The 26342-nt window shown below is 42.8% G+C and overlaps 1 protein-coding gene across 4 annotated transcripts in view; it reads right to left on the minus strand.

The window, feature by feature from the left end:
- WDR33 (WD repeat domain 33) overlaps positions 1-26342 on the minus strand; it is a 466488-nt gene that overhangs the window by 293544 nt on the left and 146602 nt on the right. For all 4 annotated transcript variants that reach the window (XM_033958831.1, XM_033958829.1, XM_033958830.1 and 1 more), the window contains one exon: positions 3994-4062. In XM_033958831.1, the coding sequence (XP_033814722.1) occupies positions 3994-4032 (39 nt within the window). In that variant the 5' untranslated portion in view covers positions 4033-4062. The remainder of the gene's footprint in view (positions 1-3993; positions 4063-26342) is intronic.

The raw sequence follows: 26342 nt of genomic DNA on the forward strand, positions 1-26342 counted from the left end.
CTTGGCAACCTGCGCCACCAGGTAATCCACTTTTGATGGAACAAAGAGCTGGTTAAATTCAGCATTCATCAGATAGAGCTCTGCCCCCCCATGCGTTGCGTGGCACGTGGAATATGGACAATCCTCAGACAGACAGCCAGGGCAAATCTGGCATGAATCCTGAGGGGTCCATCACACCTGATTTTGATCAAAATTGAGGTGTTTTGAGGCAGATAGAGACTTTTAATTTCAAATCAGGAAATCCAAGATGGTCACCATGGCAGCAATTTTAGGACCAAAAATGGCTTGGTGAACCTACACTGGTGGCTACTCTGGCCCTAACCCTAAAACACATGCAAACCCCCCCCCCAAAAAAAATCAACCACTTAAGTGACCCTCAATTCTGATTAAAGGATGTCAGCCTGTAACTCGCTATGCCATGCTGAGTGCTCTAAGCTGCCTGTGAGGAAGCTGCAGACAGCTTGTAGGGAGAGCTTCTGCCTCAAACAAACCTGGAATCCTGACTCTACTGTGAACCTCTGACATGTAGACGGGCAGGGGGGGAAGCAATCATCCCCAATCCTGGATAAACTGCAATGGAGCCACGCAGCCTGAGCTCAAGCCCACTACGGACAAAACCTGGGGCGAGCCTTCCTCCCAAGGGATCAGACCCTGAGCCCCCGAACTTAGTACAGGCTGTCCAAGTGGGTGCCCTGCAAAGAAGTCTGCCCCTTGGAAGCAGACCTCCGTACCCTTAAGAGTCTGTGCTCTCCCACAGCCAGAGATGCCCCAAGCTTGGGATCCTCTGAGGCACTAAAAAGGCCTCGCAAATAGCAAGCAAAAACCAAATTTAATGGAAAAATAAACACAGGCAGAAAAGACAGACTCCTACCACCTCGCCTGGGCTGTCCTCCAGAAAAGACAGGTCTCTAATCTCTCTGGGCTAGATTGACTGCCCTAAGGTTCAGGAATAATGTGTATATTGCACTAGAAGCTCCTTTATTAGCAACTGGCGGCACATTCTTGCAATTGATAAGAGGGATATGATCTCATTCTCTTGATGTTAAAGTGGGGAAGGGAAGGGTAGGGCATAGTCCTTACTGTTTTATTCATCTGTGAAGAAACCCTTACACCTCCTGAGTTGAGTATTTTATATTGTTTATTGTTAATATTTTTGATAATAAAAATAAGTTAAAAAAGAAAAATGTAATTTAAAGCTACAAGTGCTTCTAGATATAACAAAATTACTTGGGATACATAAAGAACGTGTTAAGGGTTCTGTTGAATTTCCATGAACCGCTCTAAAAACTAGACAAGCAATTTGGGAAGAATGAAGGGAGGGAATTTTTTTCTTCTTCCTTATGTCAGTGGTAAGCCAACCCCTGTTCACTAAATGGGGATTTGCTCGCACATTGACAGGAAAGGAGAAAGAACATCATTTCTGCCCATTTCAGTAAATAAATGGTGATGCTGTCAGGGTAGTGTGCGCTCACTTTTCTATCAGTGCACTTTTGTTTAATGCCAAAGTAATTTGCATGCTATTAGTTTACTGCATCGGGGGTATACTTTTTTTTTTTTTTTTACAATACTCATCCCATGAGTTGTGCCTTTGGGCCTGCCTAGTTGGAAACAAGAGATACATACAGTAAAACCTTAGATTGAGAGTAACTTGGTGTGTGTTTTGCAAGACGATCAAAATGTTGTATTAAATTTTAACTTGATAAACGAACAAGGTCTTGCAATACGAGTACGTACAGTATACACGTGTCACGTCATCACAACTGAGCCGATGTTTCTTCTCTGACGCTGCGGAGTGTAGTGACTATTCTATACAAACGAGGTTTTGCAATACAAGTATGTACAGTATACACGTGTCATATCATCACAACTGAGCCGATGGTTCTCTCTTAGTCACTGCGGGAGTGTAGTGACTGTTCTGTACAGTACAGTATTTTGTATTAAAGTTTTTGAGTTGTGGAACAACAGTTTCCATTATTTCTTATGGGGAAATTCGCTTTGATATACGAGTGTTTTGGATCACAAGCATGTTTCCGGAATGAATTATGCTCGCAAACCAAGGTTTTACTGTACATTGTTTATTTTTCATATATGGCTTATGCATTACAGTTGCAAACCCAAAATTCTGACATCCACTTTTGAAGCAAATGGAACCCTTGTAAAATGGCCCAACTGCTCCAGGTGTATATATACAGTATGTCAGAACCCTGTGTGCTGCAGTTCAATACACATTTCTAACATATGGTTTATAGCAGGGGTGCCCAACACGTCGATCGCGATCGACAGGTCACTCGCTCAGGCGACCCCAGTCGATCGCAGAGCGGGTTCCCTTCTTCCCTTCTCTTTTTTCCCCTCCTGACTGGCCTGCTTCTGAATTCTGCTGCTGCCTCCGCTGCTCAACATTTAAAAAAAAACCAAAAAACGGCTTGGAGAATTTATGCTCCGGGGGCTAACGTGTGCTTGTACCGGTTTCCCTTCGCTTCCCTCTGAAACTGGAAGTTATGTCGGGGGGGAGGGGGAGAGAAGGGAAGCCAGCACGCACATGTTAGAGCCCCGTTCGCGGGCTAAAGCGGGAGACAGGTCAGTGAAGCTTGCGATTTGCTCTTCTTGCTGCCAGGTCCTGCCTACTTTCTGTTTCCTCAAAGGCAGGACCCGGCAGCATTTCTCCCAATAGGTCGATCTTGGGCCGATCAGCCATCCTCTCCCCGACGTCAATTCTGCCGTCGGAGAGGAAGTTCTGGCCAGCGGAACGTCCTCTCCGACGGCAAAATTGACGTCGGGGAGAGGAATGCTGGTGGGCCCGAAGCAAGGAGAGCTTGGCCGGCGGCAGGCGGCTTTGGGGGCCTGTTATCCGATGGCAGCGGCAGTGGCTTGAGGGAATGCAGGGAGGGAGAAAGAGGGCAGGCAGGGAGACAGAAGGAAAGAAGAGAAACAGAAAAAAAGAAAGGGGGCATGAAGAGAGAAAGAAAGAGAGGGCAGGGAGAGAAGAAGAAAACGTTGGGGGAGGGAATGAGATCAGGAGGAGAGGAAGCATACAGGCTAAAAGAAGGGAAGAAAGATTGGATGCACAGTCAGAAGAAGAAAGTGCAACCAGAGACTTATGAAATCACCAGACAAGGTAGGAAAAATGATTTTATTTTAAATTTAATGATCAAAATGTGTCTGAATTTATATCTGCTCTCTATATTTTACAATATGGTCCCCTTTTACTAAACCACAATAGAGGTTTTTAGTGCAGGGAGCCTATGAGCGTCGAGAGCAGCGCTGGGCATTCAGCGCAGCTCCCTGCGCTAAAAACTGCTATCGTGGTTTAGTAAAAAGGGAGGGGGTGGGTATTTGTCTATTTTTGTATGGTTGTTACTGAGGTGACAGTGCATAGAGTTATCTGCTTTGACCTCTTTGAAAAAACCCCGGAATAGGAATGATAATTAACAATTTTATGAGTACAGTGTGCGTTGTGTTTTTTTAAAATTTTATTGTTGGTAGGTCATTTTGACTTGGTCATTTTAAAAGTAGCTCGCAAGCCCAAAAAGTGTGGGCACCCCTGGTTTATAGCAATAGTTTCCAAGACTCTGGGTTCCTTTCACTAAAGTTCATTAACAATTAGCACATGCTAAATGCTAAGAAGCACAAAGGAGTAAAATGGCCCTTAGTATTCAGCGCGCACTGTTAGCAAACCTTAGTAAAAGGAGCCTTGTGTCTTACTCCTAAAATGTAAGGGAGTGGTGGGTTTTTTGGCTTAGTTTCCCTTGTGTTTTTTCCTTAGACTGAGTTCTAATTTTTTGAAAATTATGGGGAAAAATGTATGGTGAATACGCAAGAAGAAAAACAAAAGTATCTATAATCAATACTGTAACCAAAAACAAACTACTACAATATAGGATAAAATCAGTAAATTTTAAATCATTCTGTACACATTCCCTAGAAGAAATTAGAACTTTGGCATGCAATTAGGGAGGGGATTTTGACAGTCCACAGAAAAATTTAATTGCTTACATCATTATAGTATCCCGCATCAGGCTGGATGGCATGCATATCTCGCTGGTCTCGCTGCCACACACGATTCTGGAAGAAAAACATCTCAATTAATCCAAAGCTTTTCCAAAGAATTTATGTAGTTCATGAAAAGGCAAATTGATCTAATACATGTTTAGTCCAATAGCAGGCAAACAAAACAGTAAGGGTCTTGTTAAAACAGTGAGTTCATGCAAGTTCTATTTTCTCTTTTCATTAGAAAGTTGCTTTGTGCATTTGCTACTGTTGAGGACAAGGTACTTGGTCTGACATATCAAGATACAAAATAGGTTATAAATCAACCATATCTAAATGACTTGAAAGCTGAATTAATATAAACTCAAAAAAATTATAAACATATCACAGTGCATTTCAACATTTTCAAATCATTACTACACTCTGATGTGGGGTTTTGTTCGTTACAGGAATTGCCCAGATGATGATGCTGAACAATGCCAAGAACCCAAAAACAGCTACTGGGCTTGATGGACCATTGGTCTGACCCAGTAAGGCTATTCTTATGTAAGATATAGCTAAGTTTCTAATTCATTAATTGGAGGGAGTTTTTTTACACAGGCAACATCTTCTAAAAGGGATCATCTCCTAGGGAATTCACCGAGTCCCCTCAGTCCTGCAATTTAAAAGAGTAGAAATGTATAAAAGGGAGGAAGGACAAAGTATGGGTGTCTTTCTTTGGCATATGTTCTTTGAAAACCTAAAGATAAGTAAACAACTTTGATTTCTTCAACTTAATGCAGGATGAATTGTCACATATGATTATACCCAGCTGTGAGTTGACTTCAAAACAAAGGGTACAGGAGAGAACCAATGAGACCACCACCAGGAAGGAAATACATTTTTGTTGGGGAAACATCTTTTTTAATTGTGGAATTTATTTTTTAGGGAGATAACCTGAAATAAAAATGAACTGGATTATACCTTTGAAAAGTCTTTGAAGAACAGACTGACCAATATTACTGTTGTGTTTGAAGTCAGTGTTTAACTAGCAATGGGATACAAACATATGGACTGAATTCCATGTTGCAGCTTTGTAAGTCATAGCCAAGACTGATCTTAGATAGATCACTATTACTGTTATGGCTCTAACATTAGAAGATCAAGTCAAGGCTCGTAATATCAAACCTCTTATAGCATAAATGAGAAGTATTTTGATATTACTCCAAACTAATTTAGGATAGGGACACAGATAATCACCATTTACCTCAAAATGCACCCTAAATAGGGGCTGCTACTGTGCCTCATTTTTTCACCACTCTTTTTGATATAGTGAAGACACATAAAAGGAACACAGACGGCATAGTACGCCTTAGAAGACCGGACGGAAACTACGCAGTGGCGGATTCTGAAAAAGCCGAAATACTAAATGAATATTTCTGCTCAGTCTTCACCTGTGAGGCACTGGGACACGGACCACAGTTGAAGACAAAAAAATTGCGGAAGACCCGTTTCAGAATTTTGAGTTCACACCTGAAGACGTCTACAGCGAGCTGACAAGGCTCAAGGAGAACAAGGCCATGGGACCGGACAATTTACACCCAAGAGTGCTTAGAGAATTGAGAGATGTTCTGGCGGAACCGTTGGCCGTGCTCTTCAATCTCTCACTAAGCACGGGGAAAGTGCCTTTCGACTGGAAAACAGCCAACGTCATTCCTCTGCATAAAAAGGGTTGCAAGGCTGAGGCTGCGAACTATAGACCGGTGAGTCTCACTTCAATAGTGTATAAACTCATGGAAACACTAATTAAGCATAAATTAGATACAGTCTTGAATGAGGGGAATCTCCTGGACCCCAGTCAACATGGATTCACCAAGGGTAGGTCCTGCCAGTCCAATCTTATCAGCTTCTTTGACTGGGTAACAAGAAGGCTGGACTCGGGAGAATCCTTAGACGTCGTATACCTTGACTTCAGCAAGGCTTTTGACAGCGTCCCACACCGCAGACTGCTGAACAAGATGGAATCGATGGGGTTAGGAGTAACACTAACTGCATGGGTTAAAGATTGGCTAAGTGGCAGACTTCAGAGGGTGATGGTTAACGGTACCCTCTCCAAAACGTCGGAAGTGACCAGCGGAGTGCCGCAGGGCTCAGTCCTGGGTCCACTCCTCTTCAACATATTCATTAGGGATTTGACTCAAGGGCTTCAAGGTAAGGTAACTTTATTCGCTGATGATGCCAAACTATGCAATATCATAAACGGCTACAATCTGCAGGATACTATGGAACAGGACCTCCGTACTTTAGAAAGTTGGTCCTCTGTCTGGCAGCTGGGCTTCAACGCCAAGAAATGTAAGGTCATGCATCTCGGAAATGGAAATCCATGCAGAACTTACACCTTGAATGGAGAAACTTTGACCAAGACTACGGCAGAACGAGACTTGGGAGTGATCATCAGTGCAGACATGAAGACTGCTACTCAAGTGGAGAAGGCTTCATCTAAGGCACGGCAGATGATGGGTTGTATCAAGAGAAGTTTCGTCAACAGGAAGCCTGAGGTCATGATGCCATTATACAGAGCCATGGTGAGACCTCATCTAGAATACTGTGTGCAATTTTGGAGGCCACATTACCGTAAAGATGTGCTCAGAATTGAGTCGGTTCAGCGGATGGCCACCAGGATGGTCTCGGGGTTAAAGGGTCTCTCGTACGAAGAGAGACTGAACAAATTGCAGCTCTATACTCTCGAGGAGCGTAGGGAGAGGGGAGACATGATTGAGACATTTAAGTACATCACGGGACGGGTCGAGGTGGAAGATGATATCTTTCTTCACAAGGGACCCTCAAACACAAGAGGACATCCGCTCAAACTCAGGGAAGGGAAGTTTCGTGGAGATGTCAGGAAGTACTTCTTCACGGAACGAGTGATAGAGCATTGGAACAAGCTTCCAGTACAGGTGATCGAGGCCCGCAGTATCCCAGACTTCAAGAATAAATGGGATACCTATGTGGGATCACTGCGAGAGTCCTACCAATGAATAGGGTCGCTAGGATATAGACTTAATAGAGCAGGTCAGTAGAGTTAAGGGGGCCAGTAGACTTAAAAGGGGGTCAATGGTATGGGCAGACTTGATGGGCTGTAGCCCTTATCTGCCGTCATCTTTCTATGTTTCTATGTTTCTATAACTGGAGTTTTTTTTAGCCATATGAAGTTTAACTGAGGCTTTTTCTCCACTTTTTTTCTGTATCTTCTTTTTTTAAGACTGTGGGTGTATGTGTGATGTATGGGTGGTCTTGCAGTGTCCCATAAGACCCTTGGATGTTCTATTTAGGGTGCATTTTGAGGTAAATGGTAAGTATTTTGATATCCAATTAGGAAGTACAGTACCATTTTGCCACAGTAATTCCAAGCCTATTGGGCTCAAAAGAACAAATGTTGGGTTCAATCCAGACTGTGCAGGTTTATTCACCTCTCCAAATATAGGATTTGAAGGTATAATGCTGATAGGAAGAGGTCATGTGATACAGCCTGCCCAGTGGGATGGAGGAGAGTAGAGCTCTGGTTGAAATCTCAAAAAATCTTGCTAATATCAGCTATTTACCCACAATTCCCAATATCGTTAGCTCAAAGAATAGACCCAGGGCACTCCACTAGTATAAATTGGAGAAGAAAGAGGGAAGTGTGGTATGCCAAGAAAAAAATCTAAAAGTAAGTCAGGACAAAGCCAAGGCAAGTGAGTTAAAGATGGAGGAGGGTTGGCGATGTTCACCATACCCGCAGGGGTCTGGGTCCAGGTGATTAGTGCTGGCAGATAGGTTAAATAAATCAGCTGTGGATGAACTGAATGAAAAGTTTGATTCTTATAGTGGACACCTACCATATTAGAGGTCAAGAATTGAATCTCCGCACAGAAGAATGGCAATGCACATATGGTGCAACAACTGGAAATACTATGGAAAGAAACACTAAACTCCAGGAAAAGTTGGAGGAGAAGGAGAATAGAACCAGCCATAATTCATGCCTTGAGAGGCCCCTGGAGAATGTAGGAGATGGTCTTTACCAGTTATTCAGTAAGTAGCTCCCAGAAAAAAGTCAGGCTTTCCCCCTTGAACACAATAGGGCAAAAAAACCACAGAGGAATGAAGATTGCAATACCTCAACTGAAGAGAGAAAAAGCAAATACAGTAAAACCTTGGCTTACAAGTAACTTAGAACATAAGAATATAAGTATTGCCTCTGCCGGGTCAGACCAGGGGTCCATCGCGCCCAGCAGTCCGCTCCCGCGACGGCCCTCCAGGTCCTTGACCTGTAAGTTCCCTCCACCTGACTTGTTTATGCCCTAATCCTGAAGTACCTTGTACAGTACCCCTCTATCTATACCCTGTAATCCCTTTCTCCTTCAAGAAGTCATCCAAGCCCTTTTTGAAACCCATTATTGTACTTTGTCCTATCACCTCTCCTGGAAGCGCATTCCAGGTGTCCACCACCCTCTGAGTGAAGAAGTACTTCCGAGCATTTGTCTTGAATCTTTCAGTTTTTCTGAGTGCCCTCTTGTTTTTGATGACCCTGCTAGCCTGAAGAATCTGTCCCTCTCTACCTTATCTATACCTTTCATGATTTTATAGGTCTCTATCATGTCCCCTCTAAGTCTCTGCTTTTCCAGGGTAAAGAGCCCCAGCCTCTCCAGCCTCTCGGTATAAGCAAGGTTTTCCATGCCCTAAATCATTTTTGTTGCTCTTCTCTGGACCCTCTCAAGCATCACCATATCCTTCTTAAGGTGCGGTGACCAGTATTGGACGCAGTACTCCAGATGTGGGCGCACCATCGCTCAATACAGCGGCAGGATAACTTCCCTTGTTCTGGTAGTGATACCTTTTTTGATAACACTCAACATTCTGTTCACCTTTTTTGAGGCCGCTGCACATTGTGCCGCTGGCTTCATTGTTGTATCTACCAATACCCCCAAGTCTTTTTCAAGGTTGCCTTCCCCCAATACCCTCCCTCCCATCGTATAGCTGTACATCGGGTTCCCTTTCCCTATGTGCAAGACTTTACATTTCTCTACATTGAAGCTCATCTGCCATCTATTTGCCCACTCCCCCAGCTTGTTCAGGTCACTTTGTAGATCCTTGCATTCCTCAATAGTTCTGACCCTACTGGAGAGTTTTGTGTCGTCCGCGAATTTTATAACTTCACACTTCGTCCCTGTTTCCAGGTCATTAATGAATATATTAAACAGCAACGGTCCCAGCACCGACCCCTGTGGGACACCACTCGTGACCCCTTTCCAGTCAGAGTAGTATCCCTTTACTCCTACCCTCTGTTTCCTGTCCGCCAGCCAATTTTTGACCCATCTGTGCACATCCCCTTCCACGTCCCTTTCCCACAAAACACTTGGTTTGCAAGTGTTTTGCAAGACAAGCAAAACATTTGATTAATTTTAACTTGATATACAAGCAATGTCTTGCAATACTACAAGTACATACAGTATACACAAATTTTTTTTTTTTTTAATTTTTTCTTCTTAACTATTTCTGGGCAAGAATCCAAAGCTTTACTCGGTACTGTGCTTGGGTTCCAACTGCCAAAATCTCTGTTAAGACTTACTCCAGCCCATCTACACCCTCCCAGCCATTGAAGCCCTCCCCTGCCCATCCTCCACCAAACGGCCATACACAGACACAGACCGTGCAAGTCTGCCCAGTAACTGGCCTAGTTCAATATTTAATATTATTTTCTGATTCTAAATCTTCTGTGTTCATCCCACACTTCTTTGAACTCAGTCACAGTTTTATTCTCCACCACCTCTCTCGGGAGCGCATTCCAGGCATCCACTACCCTCTTCGTAAAGTAGAATTTCCTAACATTGCCCCTGAATCTACCACCCCTCAACCTCAAATTATGTCCTCTGGTTTTACCATTTTCCTTTCTCTGGAAAATATTTTGTTCTACGTTAATACCCTTCAAGTATTTGAACGTCTGAATCATATCTCCCCTGTCTCTCCTTTCCTCTAGGGTATACATATTCAAGGCTTCCAGTCTCTCCTCATACGTCTTCTGGCGCAAGCCTCCTATCATTTTCGTCACCCTCCTCTGGACCGCCTCAAGTCTTCTTACGTCTTTCGCCAGATACGGTCTCCAAAATTGAAAACAATACTCCATGCTAGGAAGTTCTTCTTTACCCAACGTGTGGTGGACACCTGGAATGCGCTTCCAGAGAATGTAATAGGGCAGAGTACGGTACTGGGATTTAAGAAAGGATTGGACAGTTTCCTGCTGGAAAAGAGGATAGAAGGGTATAGAGGATTTCTGCACAGGTCCTGGACCTGTTGGGCCGCCGCGTGAGCGGACTGCTGGGCATGATGGACCTCAGGTCTGACCCAGCAGAGGCATTGCTTATGTTCTTATGTTATCACATCTGAGCCGATGGTTCTTCTCTCTCTGACACTGCGGGAGTGTAGTGACTGTTTTAAATGAGCGAGGTCTTGCAATGTATAGTATTTTGTATTAAAGGTTTGTATAATATTTGTATTAAATGTATAGTATTTTGTATTAAAGGTTTGAGGTTGTGGAACGAATCGTCTGGAGTTTCCATTATTTCCTATGGGGAAATTTGCTTTGATATATGAGTGCTTTGGATTGCAAGCATGCTTCTGGAACGAATTATGCTTGCAAACCAAGGTTTTACTGTATCTCAAACATACCAAAAGGCTGGTCCCATGGAGCTTATGCTGAAGTGTTCAGACCATTCACAAATGTTCCTCTTATCTAGGAGTGCCTGGATTTTCAATCCAGTCTGCATTTTTCACCACATGTAAACTCAGGCTGTGGTGTTAATTGTATGGAAAAATAATTTTTGCTCTTGAATCAGTACAAGAATCTTTCTGCCACCACCACATTAGCAGTTGGCCACACAGGAATCATCTGTCATATAGCTACATTCATGTTTAAAAGTGGCAAATTGATGACAAGTCGATGAAGCTATCCGCGCAATATGTGGCAGCAGCGAAAAGGACAAACAGAATGCTTGGAATGATTAAGAAGGGGATCATGAACAGATCGGAGAAGGTTATCATGCTGCTGTACCTGGCCATGGTACTTGGAATACTGCGTCCAGCACTGGTCACCATACTTGAAGAAGGACACAGTACTACTCGATAGGGTCAAGAGAAGAGCGACTAAAATGGTTATGGGGCTGGAGGAGCTGTTGTACAGTGAGAGATTAGAGAAACTGGGCCTCTTCTCCCTTGAAAAGAGAAGACTGAGAGGGGACATGATAAAAATGTTCAAGATAATGAAGGGAATAGACTTAGTAGATAAAGACAGGTTGTTCACCCTCTCCAAGGTAAGGAGAATGAGAGGGCACTCTCTAAAGTTAAAAGGGGATAGATTCCGTACAAACGTAAGAAAGTTCTTCTTCATCCAGAGTGGTGGAAAACTGGAACACTCTTCCAGAGGCTGTTATAGGGGAAAACACCCTCCAGGGATTCAAGACAAAGTTAGACAACTTCCTGCTGAACCAGAACGTAGTTAGGGCACTGGTCTCTGACCTAAGGGTCGCCACGGGAGCAGACTGCTGGGCACGATGGATCACTGGTCTGACCCAGCAGCAGCAATTCTTATGTTCTTACATAAGAGGTATAATGGACCATAGTTGCACCTTGAGTTCACCAAAGGACTCCATAATGCAATGGAATTGTCAGCTGCAGCCGAGTCCCTAAATGCAGCTCATCCCCATAGATGACAGCATTTTGACTTCTAGAAAAAGAGAACCTGTTTTCCACTGCATCATGGAAACAATTTTCTTGGGGAACTGGCTGCAACCATGGACCTTGCACCATTAGCCATTTAAGGAAAGGGGATTTTGTTGTTAATACAGTTATGTTCAATGTTATAGCTTTGAGAATTCATAGCTTGAGCAACAAAGGAGCCACTGGGGCCCATTATAAGTTGCACAGACTAGGGCATCTCAATGTGGAATGCCGAGTTTAGTTTATAGGGGGTGGGAAGAGATGGGGAAGGGATTGTATGAAAGAGCATGAATGGGAAGCAGAGTTGCTTGCGTCTTGAATCGTAGTTTCTTTTATAGGAGGTATTTGCTTGTGCAAACATTCCATAGAAGAGTCTGGCTGGGGGGAATCCTCTTTGGTTCCTTACGTTTTACCGGCACAATAACCATTTTTTCTCCAATAAGCATGAGAGATTCGAAAGTAGTAACACTTAATGTTGATGGTATAACTTCACCTCACAAATGCACCCAAAAAATTAACCATATGAAAAAGCTGCAGGCTAACATTGTATATTTGAAAGAAACACACTTACAAGTGTCGAGCATGAAAAACTCAGAAGAAGTTTGGTTGGAGAAGTGTATATTCAGCTTTCAATGGGTGTCAAAGGGGAGTAGTTATTCTACAGTACAGGCAGTTACTTTTCCATTTTCACAAGTAGATTCAGGATAAGGAGGGATAGTACATTATCTTGCTGGGAGAATTGTGGGGTATGAAGCAGTTTTGTAATGTTTATGCCCTGAACATATGCTGCCACAATTTCCCTTTTTATTCTAATGCTCATAATGTGTGCACCAGACTGGATTATATCCTTTTAGATAAAGCTGAAATTCATACACCCACTATATCAGATCACGTCCCAGTGGTGTTATCCCTGTGTTTCACATCAAAGAAACTGAAAACTTCCTGGAGACTATCATCTCATTTGTACCATGATCCGGACTTCCAAATCTTCTTGAGGGCCAAATAGAAGGAATACCAGATTGATAATATTCCTGATATTGGCCCAGTCAGTTTTTGGAATGCATCTAAAGCAGTATTGAGAGGCCATATAATATCATAGATGTCATACAAAAAGAAAGTAGGGGAAAACAAACTACTGGCTCTTTCCATACAGCTTCAGGCAATTAGAAACCACAAATCAGAACTCTAGAGGCCTCCTCTAAAGCGCTGTATCAGCTGATCAGGCATAAAATTGAAATTTTATTATAGAGGAAAGCTGAACAATCTTTATATTGATTGTTGCAGTTATCTGTGTCTCACCTCATCTGGGTAGGTAGAACAGCCGTTTCAGCCATCATGCTGAACACTGGTTCTATCTACCCAGATGTGGTGAGACCCAGACAACTGCAACAATCATGGCGCCAGCCTAAGAAAACAATCTTTATAGGTATAAATTATTTTGTTGGGGTGGAAAGACAGGAAAAGTACTAGCAAATTTGGTTCCCCTCAAAAAAAAACCCCAAACAAACCTCTATTAAAGATGTTCAGGGGATTAGATATAGAAGGAAAGAAGTTTCTGGAGCAATTTGTCTTGTACTATAAATCTTTGTATGACAGAAGGGAACTGAATACTGCAGATAATCATATAACCCATTTTTTCCAAGATTTGTCTATGGCGCAGTTCACAATGGAACAATTGAAACAATTAAATGCTCCATTTACAGAAATAAAATTGGTGATGACTATTACTACTGTTATTTCTAGACCGCTACCAGACATAAGCAGTATTGTACAGAGTCACAAGGAGACAATCCATGCTCAAAAGAGCTTACAACCTAAACAGACAAGACAGACAAAACAGGATGCCAGGGTGGGGGATACAGTTTATTTTAAAAATTTCTATTCTGCTTAAAACCTAAGTGGATTGCAATGAAATGTACACAAATCCAATCAACAAGACATCAGCACATCACAAATCTCAAACCCTCATAAAATTGCAGTCCTCAGCTAGTCTACCAGATTGTTCTCTCTCAAATATCGGATTTCATCAAAAAAACACAAGCTCTTTACCCCAACCAGACCGGATTCAGGCAGCACCACTCCACGGAAGTATCACTGATTGGACTAACTATAAATATTTTGTACCACCTTGACCACCACCAGTCTGTGGCCCTCATCTCTCTAGATCTTTCTGCGGCATTTGACACAATAGATCATAAACTTCTTCTTCAACGACTGTATAACATAGGAATGTTGGAATGGTTTACATCTTATTTTTCCGACAGGACTTCCAGTGATTTTTGACGGGAATTCCTCTAACTCTACTCCTTCAAAGTTCGGTATCACCCAGGGTTCTATCCTGTCACCCTTACTGTTTAACATTTTTTGGCTCTTCTCTTGACACTTGCCCAATCTATAGGGTTTACCATATTTGCATATGCTGATGATATTCAATTGGTTCATCCAATAGACCTTAATGACCCTAAAGAAATATCTGTTAACAACCAAAAACTCACAAAAATTCATGATTGGCTCGATGCTAATATGTTAGCCCTAAATGTCAGCAAAACAAAGGTTATGATCTTCCAAGTGAAAGAGGGCCAATCCCTTTCAAAGCCAATCTCAGTCTCAACTACTCCTCTGCAAATAGTTCCCACCCTCAAACTTTTAGGTGTCACATTTGATACAAAACTAACATATCATAACCAAATCAGTACAGCTGTTTTCAAAGATTGTGAATGATCCGCTCCCTCTCTAAGTTACTTAACTCTCAATCCATTAATATCTTAGTTCATTCATTGATAATATCTCGCCTAAACTACTGTAATTCCCTCTATAAAGGAATAACACAAAAAGAAATTAGGGGCCTGCAGATCTTGCAGAATACAGCTATTAAGGTTATATTTAAGGCTAAAAAATATGACCACGTCACACCGTTATTTATCAAGGCCCATTGGCTTCTTATAGAACACAGGATAACATACAAAATCCTTCTGTTAATGTTTAAAATCTGTTCTTCCAATACCCCTGATTTCATGAATAGAGTACTGATTCCTCACGATCCCCAAAGAACCCTCTGCTCCATTTCCCAGAATCTTCTTGCTGTACCTTCCCTGAGACATACATTTTTTTCAATTACCGCTCCCACTTTGTGGAATGACGCTCCAAAGTATTTAAGAGAAGACGACTATTTTAGACTTCAAGTCTAATCTCAAACCCTATCTATTCAAGGACGCTTCTAATGTTTAACCGTCCTTTTAAGGACGTTTGTTGGGGTTTTTTTTCTTTTTCTTCTCTCTCTGAACATGATTGATTCATGTGATATCTGCTCCCTTCCTATTGTCCGTTCCACTTGTTCTTTCTCTTTAAAATAATATAGTTCTACCGCCTCCCTTCTGTACCAGTTTATATTATGAGCCAAGCAAAAAAATTATACCCATGACTTTGTTAGATCTCCACGGGAAGGACAATTCTCTCATAAATTCATAGACTTCCCTGTACATTTTATATTAATTTTTAGCTTTATCATCTTCACTTTAATATGTTTCAATATAACCTATGTGTTAATATGTTTAAATTTATAGCATTGCCATTCATTTACTTGGGTCAGATTCCTTGCTATGTTTTGACATATTTTTATATCATATGCCACTGTAGCTATAATTCCTTTAGGTTGTCAGCTAATATATTAGGACTTAACTTATTTGAATTGAAGCATATAAATTTTAATTTCTGCTTTCTTCTATCTATTAATTTCTGCTTTCTTCTATCAAGAATTGTATAAAAGATAGCCTTTTTGATTATGTAGGGAGGACAGATCAAAGATCTCAGGCATGATGATCCTATGCTCTGTTACTCTATATGCTGAAAGATTTATTCTTGTAAGCTGTTACTGATTTACTAATAAAAATATATTACTTATACCAGCATATCGAGTGCCATGAGATCAGTCATTATTGTAGGCCCCAAGCAGCAGGGCCACATCAATTTGTCTGTCAGTCTTGTATTGGTAAGTCTTTGTACAATATCCCTTTGTTGTACCCTGTATTTTTAAACACTTGTATTTTAATAATATGTACACTGCCTTGAAGTCTGATTTGGTGGTATAAGATTTTAATAAATTTGAAACTTAATCTACTGCAAAAATCATCTAATCTAATGGAAAGCCTTAACAAACAGATTAACGCTTTAAAAAATTTCAGATTTTCACATAATCTTAAAGAGCCTGATAAGGGCATAACTGCCGACCAGCCAATGAAATTGCTGTTGCCCACGTTTCCTTAAAATGTATCTCTTGTACATGCTCGAGATAACCTCATTGCTGATTGTGATCACAAAGAACAAAATGGTAAATATTTCTTCAAGACTTGTGTCAAGATTTGATGTACTATTCAAAATGTGACTGTCAACTGGTGTAATTGTTTTAATATTGGGGAAATGTGCTGATATCGAGATAACTAGTGATCAATCTCACTACCATATTTTGAACTACTTGCAGAGCCCTTACTTTATAGATTTAGCAATGCCTAGAAACAACGCATCATAGTTGGGGGAGATTGTTATCTGTTGGCTAGGGTGATGAGCAATGGGTAGTGGGGTTATGGATGGAAGGCTATATCAAAAAAGTGGGTTTTTATTCTACTTTTAAACAAGGTAAGAGAAGGGGCTGGTAGTTTATTCCAGGTATACAAGGCAGCTACATGAAAGGAACAAAATCTGGAATTGGCAGTGGAGGATGAAAGTACAAATAAAAGCAGCTTATCTGAGGAACAGAGTTTTTGGGGAGAGGTATGAGGTGAGATACTGAGGAGCTGTGGCATGAACACGCTTGTGGATTAATAATAGGAGTCTAAACTGTATGCAGAGGCAGATAGGGAGCATCCAGTCTTAAACTTACGAAGGCCCCTGGCTCGGATAGGTTTGGAGCCGAGTTTTATAGAATCCTCCAAGACCAATAAGCCCTTGAGTGCCATGTGTAATGCTCTGGCCCAGGACATGAGCTGTGTTCATTATAATGTGGCACATGTGGTTCTGCACAAGCCTGTAAAGTACCCAGAACTGGTTAAGCTCATATAGCCGATATCCCTTCAGAACCAGGATGCAAAGCTTAGGGCAGGTACAATAGCACAAAGACTGAATATCCACCCAATATCCACCCAGATCAGATGTGATTTGTGCTCAGGCGATATATGTCACTGAATCTAATAAAGGTTCTGGGAGCACTATATGACATAATAGTAGTTGTCAATGTGAAAAGGGATGGAGGAGTACCGTAATAGAACCTGATCGATTTTTAGAGGGTTGTGTTCATGAGGAGATAGCTAAAATAAAAGTAGACAAAGCGATGGGGCCGGATGGTGTACATCCTAGGGTGCTGAAGGAAATTAGGGAAGTTCTGGTAGCTCCACTGACTGACCTTTTCAACGAGTCTCTAGAGTCAGCAAAGGTACTGGAGGACTGGCGAAGGACAGATGTGGTCCCTCTCCACAAAAGTGGAAGTAAGGAAGAAGTAGGGAATTACAGGCCGGTAAGTCTGACTTCTGTGGTAAGCAAATTAATGGAAACACTTTTAAAATAGAGAATGCTCAAGTTTCTGGAATCCTGTGGATTACAGGACCGGACACAACATGGATTCACTAGAGGTAGGTCTTGTCAGACAAATCTGATCAATTTCTTTGACTGGGTGACCAGAGAATTGGATAGAGGATGTGCGCTAGATGTGGTGTATTTAGATTTTAGCAAAGCCTTTGACAGTGTTCCACACAGATGTCTGATAAATAAACTGAGTGCCATCGAGATGGGTCCAAATTGACGGGCTAGGTCAAAAACTGGACGGTGACAGAGGGTAGTGATCAATGGAGATCGCTATGAGGAAAGGGATGTTACCAGTGGTGTGCCTCAAGGTTCTGTTCTTGGGCCTGTTCTTTTTAACATTTTTATAAACGATATTGCTGAAGGGTTGTCGGGTAAGATTTGCCTCTTTGCGGATTATACAAAAATCTGCAATAGAGTAGACACACCGGATGGTGTGAATAACATGAAGAAAGACCTGGCGAAGTTTCAAGAATGGTCTGAAATTTGGCAGCTAAAATTTAATGCTAAGAAATGCAAGGTCATGCATTTGGGCTTCAAAAACTTGAGGGAATGGTACAGATTAAGGAGTGAAGAGCTTATGTACACGACAGAAGAGCGGGACTTGGGTGTGATTGTATGTGATGATGTTAAGGTGGCCAAACAGGTTGAAAAGGTGACGGTGAAAGCTAGAAGGATGTTAGGTTGCATAGGGAGACGTATGGCTAGTAGGAAAAAGGAGGTATTGATGCGCCTGTATAAGACTTTGGTGAGACCTCATTTAGAATATTGCATACAATTCTGGAGGCCGCACCTTTAAAAAGATATAAAAAGGATGGAGTCAGTCCAGAGGAAGGCTACTAAAATGGTGTGTGGTCTTCATCATAAGGCATATGGGGACAGACTTAACGATCTCAATTTGTATACTTTGGAGGAAAGGCGGGAGAGGGAGATATGATAGAGACGTTTAAATACCTACATAATGTAAATGCACATGAGTCGAGTCTCTTTCATTTGAAAGGAAACTCTGCAATGAGAGGGCATAGGATGAAGTTAAGAGATGATAGGCTCCGGAGTAATCTAAGAAAATACTTTTTTACAGAAAGGGTGGTAGATGCATGGAACAGTCTCCCAGAAGAGGTGGTGGAGATTAGAGATTGTGTCTGAATTCAAAGGGGCCTGCGAAAGGCACGTGTGATCTCTTGGAGAGAGAAAGAGATAATGGTTACTGCGGATGGGCGTGCTAGATCTGCCATCATGTTTCTATGTCAAGGATTCTGGTTATTGTGAGCATGATAAAGGAGAATAATATGACTACAGTGCAAGAGAATTAAGAATTTGAGATGTCAGGTATCTAGTGAAATACATACAAGGCCTAAGTCAAGGAAGATGTCTGTAAATTAAAGGTTGGGGACAGAAGCAGAGAAAAGGGTGGAATAATGGAGTTTGAGATATGGATTTGACATAACCATCACACTGGTACCTATTTTATGGGATACAATGGCAAATGGGTGAACTTTAGATGACATGAGAGATAAGGGAAAATTCCACAGCAGAAGTTAGGAGTTATTTACCAGAAGGCTTACAGTCATCAAGAGTCAGGTGGCAGATAGATTTACAAGACATGTGGTTTTTGTTTGATGGTCAAAAACAACTTTAGCAACTAGCAAGAATAAGGAGGAAGATTTTGTAGGGATGTGGTAAGAATCCTCACCCCAGGGTGGAACTATTCATTTAAGGACTGGGTTTTTTTTTTTTGTTTTTTTTACTTATTTCAAGGACAGATGGGGGACAGGCTGTTAAATATAAACAGAAAATATTTTTGGCTCCAATGACAGTGGCATGGAACTGGTAGAGTAAGAGACAGGAAAAGCAGAAAGGGGCATCTCCCTTTAAGCATTTAGAGGGTACCTAAAATTTTATCAGGATGGGGGAGATAGAAGATTGGGTGCTTATCTTTGGTAATCTTTCTTTTAATCCACAGAGGAGTCTGTACAATAGGTGTTCAATCTGTACCCGCGAACCAAGTCTTGCAGAAAGCCACACATTATTTTTCAGATCCTTCCATATAGCAGAGGAGCACAGAGCCCCCAACAGTTGAGTCCAAAAGAAATCGAGCATCACTGGAACAAAAGCATACACGGAAGGGGGCATGGGGAACATCCCCACAAACATTAACACTATTCTGTTCTGCTCTGCAACAAAGAAAAACAATAAACAGGAAACAGGAAAAACATGGGGAGAGTGTGGCTTGGTGGTTAAAGCTACAGTCACGGCACCCTTGTGACCCTGGGCAAGTCACTTGATCCCCCCATTGCCCCAGGTACATTAGACAGATTGTGAACCCGCCGGGATAAACAGGGAAAAATACTTGAGTACCTGAATAACTTCATGTAAACCATTCTGAGCTCCCCTGGGAGAACAGTATAGAAAACTGAATAAATAGACATGGCAACAATAAGAATCAACCTGCTACGTTCAATGCGTATGAACTCGAAATTAGCCAGCAGCTAGGATATGTACTCACTTATGCAGAATGATTCCCCACAGGGCTCACTGCTGGTTGGAAGATATGTAGGCTTGAAAGGAGAAATATCCGAGGCAGAAAATGCAGGCGATACAGAAAAAAATCAGAATAGACAGAGGATGGGCCGTACAGACTCCTCTGTGGATTAACAGAAAGATTATCAAAGATAAGAACCTAGTCTTCCATTCTATTACATCCACTCTGGAGCCGTACAATAGGTGATGTACCAAAGCAACAGCAATGTCTAGGGTGGAACAGAACAGTCTGCCTGCAAAACCGAGGCCCCAAAAATGGCATCAGACTGAGCCATTGCATCCACTCTGAAAAAAATCTGGTCACATCTGGATGAGCCTTAAGTGAACTGGAACCACTGTGCACTCTAAAACAGGAAAGGTCTGCCATCTGTACCTTGAGGGAAGCCACCGCTGGGTCTTTTTCTAGACCAGCCTGCAGGAAGGCTAAGAGCACCGGAATGGGAGCACACAACGGCTTCACCTGGTCTCTAGCACACCACTGCTGGAAAGCCTTCTAAGCCACCATAGTAGAGGGCTTCTTGGATCTCAAAATAGTGGCAATGACTACATAGGAGTAGCCCCTTTGAATTAAGGCCTTGTGCTTAACAGACCAAAGCGCTGGGGTTCTCAATATGGAACCGGTCCTTGACTAAGAAAACTGCAATGAAGAGGGAGTCTGAGACTCTTGTCCCACTGAAGACAGATAAAATCAATATACCATGGATGGTGAGACCAGTCCAGAACCACTATGATCACCTGGCCTGGATGAGTTACGGTCCTACTGATGACTCAACCCACCATGGGCTAAGGCAGAAAGACATAAAGGAGCTCCTGAGTTGGTCAACACTTCTAGACCTAAGCTTCCTTGCTCTGATCTTCAACTGTAAAAATGCTTGACTTTCGAGTTCCTGGCTGAAGCCATCAAATCTATCATTTGTGCCCCCCAAGGATGTACAATGAGACAAAACACACACTGCGAAGAGAGACCATTCATCTGGGTCCAGGGCTTGGCAACTCAAAGTATGCTTGCACATTTTCCACTCTGGCCACATGCGCCTCAGAGAGAGCTTGAAGGTACAATACCACCCACTGGAATAGAATTCATGTGTGTCCCCCCCCAATTCAAGCACACACTTCTGGTGCCCCCTGCAGATTCACATAAGCTACTAGAGTGGCGTTGTCGGAAAACGCCCTTACCTCTTTACCTTCCAGGGTGTTTAGCAGAGTTCTCAATGCCAGCCATATGGCTTAAAGCTCTAGACGGTTGATTGGCCAACCCAATTTGATGGGTAGTCCACTGGCCCTGGATGGAGCGGTCTCCGCAATGAGCTTCCCAGTCAGAGAAGGTTTCCAGTTCAGGCTCAGGACATGCATAGGTGCACTGCAGCAATGAGGAAGAGGGAGGCAGCCCAAAGATTACGCGGACCGGCGATTGAAGAACACTGTCTCGGGCCCAATGCACGTGCCAGCCCTGCAGACCGGCGATTGAAGAACACTGTCTCAGGCCCGATGCACGTGCCGGCCCTGCTGTAGATCTCGAGGACCGGACTTGGGCAGCCCTGCTCTAGAGGTTCTGGGTCTGCTGTCAGGCAGGGTCTTAGGACAATGGTCCACCACAGAATTCATGAGGTCGTCTAGGCCTTTGCCAAATAATAACTGCCCCTTAAAAGAGAGTCGCGCAAGAGTAACTTTAGAGGTGGAATCAATGGCCCATTGTCTGATCCAGAGCATTCTGTGAACAGAAATCAAATACGTAGGTCGAGTCACTAGCATCTAGACTATTGGGGTGAGTCAGTGGAGTGGGCAGACTTGATGGGCTGTGGCCCTTTTCTGCCGTCATCTTTCTATGTTTCTATGTTTCTACGCCAATACCTTACCCAAGACCTGCATAAGGTCATACTGAGCATCACCAGCATAATCTAGAGAAGGCTCCACACCCTCACTTTCCAGAGTACGCAGCTGAGACAAGCAAAGCCCATGTGACAAAGGACGCCGCCGAAGCAGCTTTGACTCCCAAAGCCACTGCCTCAACGAGTCTCCTGAGAACCACATCCACACGGCAGTCCTGCATATCCTTGAGCACCACACCACCCTCACTGGGAAGGGAGGTGTGCTTAGTCATCTGCGCAACCAAAGAATCCACTTTAGGCTGCCTAAAAGGCTGCTGACACTCCTGCCTCATAGGGTACAGATGGGCACATAGCTCTCGCCACCTTGAGAGCGCCTTCCAGATTGTCCCATTGCTCCGAGATCAAAATGCTCATATCAGGATGTCAGGGGAAACCAGACTGAGCTCGTACTCCACAAAGGAGAGGAGGAGGTAGAAGGAGCCAGCTAAGTGACTAAATTCAACTCCTGCAGAGTCTTCAAGATGAGACCAGGCAAAGCAGCAAACTTAAATAAACGCAGAACCGTGGGATTGTCCCCAGGTTCAAAAGCCAAAGAAGGATCTAAAGATCCAACATACTGACCTGAGTCCCCCACCAAGGGAAAAGCGTCCCCTGATTACAAGGGGTCTGCAAACTAAATCATCATCATAAGTATCTCTCAAATCAGGATAAGCTAACTCAGGAACAGCGGCTGACTGAGAAGAGGACATGCCTAAAGAGGCAAAAACGCTGAGAGATAGGTCTGAGGAGGAGCGGGACTGTGTAGAAGCACAGCTATCTTGAAAGGGATTCCACAAATATTTCATAAACTCCAGTCCCTGGGAAATAGAGGCACTTGACTGTGTGTTTCTTGGGCTGCGGGGCGTCCACGTCCTTACATGCCCAACATTCAGCCTTATTGAGCCCTGAAAAAAGAAATGGCCGTCCAATTTTTCACCTGCTTAGGCAGGGGAGAGGTTAAGCATGGTGCTGCTGCCTCCTCTCCTGGCCATGCCATGCAGCGCAAGGTTGCTCTGGAGGCACTAAATTTGTGCAATCCTGGCAAGGAATTGAAGCAGAAGAGCCCAAGGTCTCCATCCCAACAGGTTTTGAGGCAAAAATTGTAGTTTTGGAGGTGCAGGGAGCTTTTGAAAAAACAGATTGCTAAAATCCAAGATGGCCACAGTTAAGAAATTCGCACCCAAATCGCAATATTTTTCACAGCAAAGTTCAAAAACAGTGAGTTTAGGATTTTTCAGGTGGGGGAGCACGGGGAGACATGCATTAATCTTTAAAACATTGTAATTCAGACACCCCCCTCCCCCAATTCAGTTCACAGGGCTGTGACAGCCTTACTCACTGTGCTGTGCTGCAGCCTGCCCCAACTCTCTTACTGTAGCTGGAATCAGAGAATCACTGCCTCTTGCTGGGAATGCCTCTTCAACGCCGATGTTCAGGGTGCCTGTCAGTTACGAAGCCTGACCGTACTTCAAACCCTGAAAACCGACAGACAAGCTAAGGGAAGGGTGGTGGCGAAAAATGCAGCTGGCACCTGAGACACCGCTGAGCCTCCCAAGCGCATCTAACAGCCTGTGCTCGAACCCCTGTTAAACTGTAGGTGAGGAAAAAGTGGGGCTGGCCCTGAGCTCCAAAGAAATAAATGCAGGCTGGTCAACAGGTACCACCAAGGATCAGCCTGTCAGCTGCAAACTGGAGTCTGCTTCTTCTCTATTGAAAAGGAGTAAAGAAAAGCAGCGATGCCAAACAGGATGAGCCGAGAGCCTTGCATTAACCACCACATCAACAGATTAAAAATTTAATAAATTTGTAATAAGTGTGGAACTTTCCTCAGTGTAACTAAACTAGCATAAGGAGCGAACTCACCATTCCAGCGTTGATTAGCAGCTCAAGAAATGAGACAAAGCCTCACTTGTGCCCATAAACCATCATGGGAAACAACCTGTGCACGTTAAAGTGATTGTGCAATGAAATGATAATTAAATGTGGAAAAAAAAAAAATCACAATAAGGTGGTTAAATAACAACACACTAATAATGAGAGGCTCAGAACAAATCCCTGCCCCCCTTCAGATAAAAAAATAAACAAGCACTTAGCTGAATTAAACAATACAGCGTAATGGTAACTGAGGTTGCTTGTAACAGTAAAAACCTCATGGAATGTTCAGGTTCGACCAAGCTGGTTTCAGGGCATCAAGCCCTTTCTTCAGGAACCGACGCTGTAGATGTAGCACACAGGACGTTGCCAGATTCAAATGGCACCCTGGTATGAGAAGGAGGCAAGAAGAGGGGCTAACGGGACGAAAGCGCAGAGTTTAAAAGGAGAGCAAGTGACATCACTAGAACCAGAAATGAAGGTCCAATAAAAAACAACGCTGAAGAGCTAAATGATAGTGTTCTATTCGATAAATTCATTAAGTCCTGCAGGCTGTACGGTATTTAAATGAAAAATCCAAAACTGCTCCCGCAATTGAATGCAGGCTAATTTGTCCCCCTGAAAGTGGGGAGAAATCTGTTCAATCACAAACCAGGAAAGGTAAAAAAAATCATGGCCATGTTCCACACAATGAGGCACTAAGGGTGCATTGAAATTCTTAGTGTGGATTCTACTCTTATGCTCTCAAAGCCTGATCTTAATTTTCCTGGTGGTACATTCCACGTACAGTAGCCCACATGGGCATATTATCACGTAAATAACCCATTGAGATGTGAATGTGGTTTGCTGTTTCAGGATGTAAGATTGGTGGGTTCTAGGATGACACCATGTAGAGAGGTGCAAAGAGTTAATGCACATGCTACAAAACCCACAAGGTTTGTGCCCACCCATGACAAAGTTGGAAGGATCATGTTTGGTGTTCAGGTTAGACAGGTTTTTGGGGCGGCTGTAGGCAATACTGTACATAGTTTCTCTCTAAAAGGTTCATGAATAGAAAGGACATGCCAATGTTTTTGAATTATGTCAGGAGAAACCAAAAAACCACTGTGGAGTGATGATGTTCCTTTTTTATGGACTTTATTGAGAAAAGTCAAAGTTCAAAAGTACAATAATATAATCCTCTCAAAGATAAATAATCCATTTGAGAATAAAATGATCCACATAAAAAACCTAAAGGACCTAGTCCGTTGAAGGCATGGGACCCAACATGGTCTGTGTTTCAATAAAAAGTCTTCCTCAGGGGTCCCTGAGAGTCCTATGGTTGTAGATATGTGGAACAAACTGATATTTGGAGAGTCGTAATAAAGACGCTGCTTGAAACCAAAGCAGCGTCTTTATCATGACTCTCCACATATCAGTTTGTTCCACGTGACAGCTTTGTTTTGAGGTTGGAGGAGGAGCTCAGGGTTGGAATAGCGTTTGAAAGACCATTTGGGATACCCTCTCTTTCTCTCTAAAATGCTGAGCAAGTATCTTAATTTGAACTTTAAATTCACTGATGGTAGAACATATGCATCAGATCTGTAAAAACTCAGCTCTACGCAGGCAGAGCTGAAGAAAACGTTCCGAGCACAAAGAAAGCCCTGAAAAGGATCGAAAATAAGAAAACTGTGGAGTGCAGAACAGAAACACTCCTTCAGGCTTGCATACAGAAGGGAAAAACTATACGTAGCAGTAGAGCTCCCAGTGAAGTAGAGGAGAGTCAGAGAAAAAATCTGGGGTGGATTCCTTCTGCAGATGGCTCGTAGTCATTGGGAGACAACCCACATGTCTAGAATGACTCACCTATTGCACTGGAAAAGGGATTGGTGGGTGGAAGCTGGCCATCTGTCATTTGCATATATCATAAAGGATTATCAGTTTACTGAATTTTTGCAAAAGAAAATATATTGTGTTAAGGTTCAGAATATTATCTCAGCAATTTGAGCTCACTGTGGTGTTCCACAGGGACCCTCTCTCTCACCTCTATTGTTTTTTAACGTATATATTTGCTCACTAGGCCATATTTTATCTTTGGGTGTGTTCATGCTTTCATATGCAGATTACATCTTTATTTTATGTCCTGCTGGTGCAGATTTTGACACTACTGCAGATTAAGTGAGGGATATTATTCTAATCATTGACAATGGATGATTAGGTTCTTACCTCATTAATTTTCTCTTTCTGTTTTAAGACATAGAATTCTGTACTGAAGCTGTTCCTTCCCCTTAGTCGCAAACTTTGCAGAAGGGTGCCACTCAAATATTTCAACTCTTCCCCTTTAGAACTGGAGAACAGCTCCCCCTTCAGTTAGTACCAAAGCAATGAAATTCAGCTGAAATCCTGAAAACCCAACTGGATTGCAGCCCTCAAAGATTGAAGATTAATTAGGTAAGAACCAAATCTTCCATTCTGTTGCAAAGACGTAGGATTCTGTACTGAAGCTAGCGTACCAAAGCAGTGACAAACATCTAGGGAGGGACAGATGAGCCTGCCTGCAGAACTGAGGACCAAAAAGTGGCATCCAGTCACCACATTCACTTTGTAGAACCTCATAAAGCAGGGGTGGCAAAGTCCCTCCTCGAGGGCCGCAATCCAGTCGGGTTTTCAGGATTTCCCCAATGAATATGCATGAGATCTATTTGCATGCACTGCTTTCGTTGTATGCTAATAGATCTCATGCAGATTCATTGGGGAAATCCTGAAAACCCGACTGGATTTCAGCGCTCGAGG

Source organism: Geotrypetes seraphini, chromosome 9 (genome assembly GCF_902459505.1).
Source record: "Geotrypetes seraphini chromosome 9, aGeoSer1.1, whole genome shotgun sequence".
NCBI classification, from domain to species: domain Eukaryota; kingdom Metazoa; phylum Chordata; class Amphibia; order Gymnophiona; family Dermophiidae; genus Geotrypetes; species Geotrypetes seraphini.